A 6,000-nucleotide genomic window follows, 5' to 3' on the forward strand; every position below is an offset into this window, starting at 1 on the left:
GGTTTAGTTTAGAGCAATGGAATTTCAGCGGAAGTGAGATCAGCACATGAGGGGGAAAGGGAGCGAAGGAGAGTGGTAGAAAAATGTGAGTGTGGGAGGGAGGAGTCTTGTAAGGAGCCGTGATAGACCAGTGAACGGCCTATTTCTGTACTGCCTACTCAATGTTATTCTACATAATTGGGCCTACACTATAAGTGAGCGAACGACCATTTCAGTAACATTTTAGTTTAACCTCTTTGAGCGTTAGTGTTGTGCACACCCCCTGAGCTACTTATTTTTTTGTGTGTTTTGTTTCAGGGTATATATAGCTGCATTCATGGTGTCCCCATCGAGGATAACAAGTCTTGCATGGAGTCCCCCACCGCCACTGTGAATGACACCCATTCCAACATCATGCGGCTGCTGAGGACGGCTAAGAGCATGGCTAACCTCACCGGGGTCAACGGCACGCACTTCGGCTCTCCCCAGAGCGCCCTTGACTTCATCGGCCACGACCCATCCGTCTTCGATGTCCCTGAGCACCGCCGGAGCTTCACTCACTCCGACTGCAAGTCCTACCAGCCCGACGACAACCTCTTCAGCGACTACATCAGCGAGGTGGAGAGGACATTTGGCAACCTCCACGCCAAAGACTCCAACAGCATCTACCAGGACCATTACCATCATCACCGGCCGCACAGTATCGCCAGCACCAGCTCCTTGGACATCCCGTACGAGTGCGACAATGCGATGTTTGGGACTCAAGGCAGGCCACTGTCGAGGAAGCCCTTTGAAATCGGTTTGCCCCTGAAACATGCACAAGGCCACCTTAGCGATAGCTACGAGAACCACAAGTACTTATTCAAAAATGACCGCTACGCCCACGATGACCTGATTCGATCCGACGTGTCGGACATATCAACCCACACGGTTACCTATGGCAACATAGGTAACACCAAGCGCCGTAAGCAGTATAAAGACAGCCTGAAGAAGAGGCCGGCTTCAGCCAAGTCCCGGAAGGAATTTGATGAAATTGAGCTCGCCTACCGACGGAAGGCCCACACCTCGGACAGGAAGGCGCGTTTCTTCAACAAGGACAAGCTCCGGGATTTCTACCACGACCAGTTTCGCTGCAAGGACAACGTGTCCCACTGGGAGCACGTGGACCTGACGGACCTCTACAAGAGCCACGATGATGACTTTACGAAGCACGACCCATCCGGCTCTCGCCTGAACAGGCCGCACCACGTCCACGTCAGCGAGTTCGGGGCGGGCGAGCGCAAGAGCAACCTGCACGCCTCCACCGTGGGCTTGTGGGACAAGAACGTGGGCATGTCAGAGTGGAGCGAGCACCAGCCCGAGAACTACTGCCACAACTGCCCCTCCAAGCTCCACAACTATGGGGGGCAGAACGCCAACAGGGCCGCCTGCCTTTGGTGCGAGGCTTGCAAGAAAACGGCCACGTTGTACGACATCAGCGAGGACAACTCGCTGCAAGACGTGGACCAGCCTCTCCCCCCTGGGGTCGGTGTCACCAAGTACCACCAGAGCCCGACCGACTCCACCAAACTGCAGAGGCGCAACCGGAACAAGTTGCGGCGGCAGCATTCCTACGACACGTTTGTCGAGATGCAGAAAGAAGATAACGTGGCGATCACCCCGCGGAGTGTCAGCCTCAAGGAGAAAGACCGCTTCCTGGAGGGAAGCCCCTACGCGCACATGTTTGAAGCACAGGCAGAGCCAGCCTTCGTCAGCAAGCCCACCGCCCCGGAGCGGCATAACCTCAGCCGCTACACATTGAGCAAATCCCTCTACCCCGACCGGGTCACTCAGAACCCCTTCATCCCCACCTTCGGCGACGACCAGTGCTTGCTGCACGGCAGCAAGTCGCACTTCTTCAAGCATCCGGCCATCTCCAAAACGCGCTTCGATTTCCACCCTTCGGCCAAGACAGCCTCGTCCGTGCTCAACGCCATGCCCGCCAGGTTTCAGAAGGAAATATGCACAGGAAGCCAGCCGACAGTGTGTGTGCCAAATAACAAGACTCCCAGAGCATTCAACGGGTCCAGCAATGGGCACGTATACGAGAAACTGTCCAGCATTGAGTCCGATGTCTGAGGGTGGAGTCGCTCCTGGTTTGGGGGTTGTTAAGGTGGTCCTGGTATGCACGACATACTGGCGTTCCAGATGGACCCACTGTTTTCTATTTTTTATGTTTTTGATCTTCATACAAGCATCATGGCACATTGTTATTACGGGAGTGAATTGGATTCCGTGATGAACATTGAGTCCGGTCCATTACAACATGGCAAAATTCTCACTGCATGTCATTTATATCAAGTTACATCAGGTGAAGCATCATTGTTAGGGGGTGATGGTTAATATGGTGAATATTAATATTGTGCCAATACTGTACAGTTAAAACCTGTATTAACACACTCATCACTGAAGACTCCAAACAGCTTCATTCTGAATGCCTCTCCAGGGTTCTGGGTCAACACCAGCTGCAATCACTGTTGCATGAGTGGACATGGGTTCTAGTAAAAGTGATCTCAGATTGGTGGTGTGAGTGTGAATGTGCATTTGTGTGTAAATGTGTGTGTACATTCAGGGATGTCCTTGCAGTGACTGTACAAGCACAGTGTGTTATGACATTTGTCAGCTCGTCACAATAGTGATAGGCTATGACTTCATATTGACAGTGACATCACAGTGGCAATGACATCATAGTGATAGTGACATCACAGCAATAGTGATGTCAGTGACAGTGATGTCACAGCGACAGTGACATCACAATGACAGTGACATCATAGTAACATCACATTGGCAGTGATATCACAGTGACATCACAGTGACAGCGACGTCACAATGGCAGTGATGCCACAGTAACAGTGATATCACAGTGATAGTGATGTCACAGTAATGTCACAGTGGCAGTGATATCACAGTGACAGTGATGCCACAGCAACAGTTATGTCACAGTGATGTTGCAGTGGCAGTGATGTCACAGTGACAGCGATGTCACGGCGGCAGTGATGTCACAGTGACTGATGTCACAGTGACAGTGATATCACAGTGAAAGTGGCATCGCTGTCACAGCAGCAGTGATGTCACAGTGGCAGTGATGTTACAGTGACAGTGATGTTGCAGTGACAGCACAGTGACAGTGATGTCACACTGATAGTGATGTCACACTGATAGTGATGTCACAGTGACAGTGATGTCACAGCAACAGTGATGTCGCAGCGGCAGTGATGTCGCAGTGGCAGTGATGTCGCAGTGGCAGTGATGTCGCAGTGGCAGTGATGTCACGGCGGAAGTGATGTCACGGCGGAAGTGATGTCACAGTGACAGTGATGTCACAGTGAAAGTGGCATCGCTGTCACAGCAGCAGTGATGTCACAGTGACAGTGATGTTGCAGTGACAGTGATGTCACAGCAGCAGTGATGTCACAGCGACAGTGATGTCACAGCGACAGTGATGTCATACTTATAGTGATGTCACAGTGACAGTGGTGTCACAGTGATAGTGATGGCACAGTGGCAGTGATGTTACAGTGGCAGTGATATCACAGCAATAGTGACATCACCGTGACAGTGATGTCACAGCGATGTCACAGTGACAGTGATGTCACAGCAGTGTCACAGTGACAGTGGCATCGTGATTCAAAAAGCCAGAGATCTTTAAGTCCTTGAAAAGATTGTCAAGGATGGTTGTTAAAGGTGTATGGCTATTGAATGAAAACTGTAACTATGACCACTGTGATAGACAGGCCTATGGATAAGAAGAAATCCTCAATCCAGCTGCAGCTTCTATTTAGCAACATGGGGAAACACTTTTATTCCAGTGAGGTGAATAATTATATTACTGCTCAACAAAGAATGTCAGGCAGGAAGGGGATGCAATGACGCTTAATTAAATGATGACTTGCTACATCCTCACAGGTCTTTCAGCGAAAGAGCACTGCCAGCTGTCAGATATGACAATGATCTCTTTTCATCCCATGGGTGTAGACGATAACATCACTGCGCCAGCGCCTCGTGAGGGGAAATTTCATTGCAGTTGGAATGAAACAGGATTTTTGCACTACAATCTAGTAATATTTGATACTTCTGATCAGGCATTAGCAGAGTATTGCTGTGCAGTGGAGCTGCAGCGATGTCCATTGCCAGTTGGGAAAAACCACTTTGTGACTCTCTTCCCCGTCTGGGAGTGGACATTCAATAACATACCATCGCAGCATTTCATCTATCCCCTCAGTTAAAAGGCGTCCCATCACTCCCAACTACAGCAGATGTCCAAGCGTAACGAATGATGTTAAAACATTGAATGAATTATGCTAATAGAAGCTGAACCTTGACCTGACTGACCAGTAGCTCCCTAAGCACACTGCAGAGTATTAAGGACCTGGGAAGCTGGTTAGATGGGAGCCTGCTGCGAAAGGTTAATGGTTAAGGAGTGCTAAAGCTGTCGCAGTTGGGGAGCCTTTGACTACGCTGTGATCGTCCTTTACCAGCTGTATATTGACACCATTGAACTCCTGTCATCTTGTATTTTTTACATGGATGATTTGCCCACACTGTGATGAATTTTAAAGAATCCCAGCGAAGAGCTGACAGCCAAGAAGTCAAATGTGGTCCTGAGCTGAAGTAATTTAATACTCTGAAGAGTTCAATGCACATGTTTTTACTCTAAAAGGTGTCAACAAGATGTTATTTGTTATTAGTGATAGTGCTGTGAGCAGCCTCTTCATTGGTCAGAGTTTGTAGAGAGTCCTCCATTCCCCCCCCCCCCCCTCTCCCCACTGGCTTATGGGCATCTTACGTTCAGCCAAAGGTATACCTTAACCTTGCCGGTACTGTAGCCGTACTCCGATTCTGTGAGATAGTGGGAGAGGTTAGCCACCGGCCAGACCAAGGAGCTTGCCGGGTCGATCTCCAGTTTGCCCTGGCTTTGGGAATCTTATAGCTGGAGCTGCCTTATGGGGTTGGGAGTATGGAGGAAGGGTCAGGGGAACTTGGGGGGGATGGGTGACGGGGGGGGGGGGGGTGGCAAAATTTTCTGGCACAAGACACGATGGGTTAAATGGCCTCTATTTCTGCTTCCCAGCCATGGTTCTGGGGGTGAGTGGATAGTGTTGGGGGGGGGGGGGGGGGGGGGGGGGGGGGGTTGAGTGTGGGGATGGGCGGATGGTGTTGGGTCTGGGGGAGGGGGTGGGGTGGTGGATGGGATGTGTGGGGTGATGGTGTTGGGGTGGGGGAGAGGGGTGGGTGGATGGGTGTTGGGGGAGGGGGTGGGGGGATGGTGTTGAGGGTGGGGGTGAGAGGGCAGGGGTGGGTGGTGTTGTGGGAGGGGTGGTGGGGGGATGGTGTGGGGAGGGGGTGGGTGGATGGTGTGTTGGGGGAGGGGTGGGGGTATGGTGTTGAGGGTTGGGGAGAGGGTGGGTGGAATGGTGTTGGGGGAGGGGGTGGGGGGAGGTTTAGGGTGGGGGATAGGTGGTGGATGGTGTTGGGGGAGGGATGGGGGGGTGATGGTGTTGTTTGGGGGTGGGGTGTGGTGGACGGTGTAGGGTGGGGCGGTTGTAGGGTGGAGCGGTTGGGGTGGTGGTGAGTGAGGGGTGTGGATGGTGTTGAGTGTATGGGTGGGGGTGGATGGTGAGGGAAACTGATGTTCCCTCACTGATGACGTCGCGGGATGTTGGTCCACTGAGGGTATCCGTGAGGACTGGAAAAGGGATTCTCCAGGATCTCTCAGCCCTGCCCGTCGCCGCTGCAATCTTCCAGCCCGCTCACCACACCCACCACGGCAGGGCCGCAAAATCCCCGCCTGTACCTGGGACCCTTCCCGCCATCGATCCCAGGATCGGGTCAAGCAACTCTGCGACCCCCCAGATGTCTCCAACCTCTTCCTAACCCCACAACCCCCCCCCCCCCCCAACATTGAGACAATGTCCTGTCCTGGGAGATATCAAAATGAGTTGTTACCTGGTGCCCAGTCGGGGGTCACAGAGGTCGCTGTCC

The 6,000-nt window shown here is 52.2% G+C and overlaps 1 protein-coding gene across 1 annotated transcript in view; it reads left to right on the plus strand.

Moving 5' to 3' along the window:
* LOC119956525 (glutamate receptor ionotropic, NMDA 2B-like) overlaps positions 1 to 4,962 on the plus strand; it is a 579,238-nt gene extending 574,276 nt beyond the window's left edge. The window contains exon 14 of the mRNA XM_038783815.1: positions 298 to 4,962. Coding sequence (XP_038639743.1) covers positions 298 to 2,097 — 1,800 coding nt within the window. The 3' untranslated portion in view covers positions 2,098 to 4,962. The remainder of the gene's footprint in view (positions 1 to 297) is intronic.
* The last annotated feature ends 1,038 nt before the right edge of the window (positions 4,963 to 6,000 follow it).

The sequence above is a fragment of the Scyliorhinus canicula genome, chromosome 23 (assembly GCF_902713615.1).
Source record: "Scyliorhinus canicula chromosome 23, sScyCan1.1, whole genome shotgun sequence".
In the NCBI taxonomy this organism is placed as follows: domain Eukaryota; kingdom Metazoa; phylum Chordata; class Chondrichthyes; order Carcharhiniformes; family Scyliorhinidae; genus Scyliorhinus; species Scyliorhinus canicula.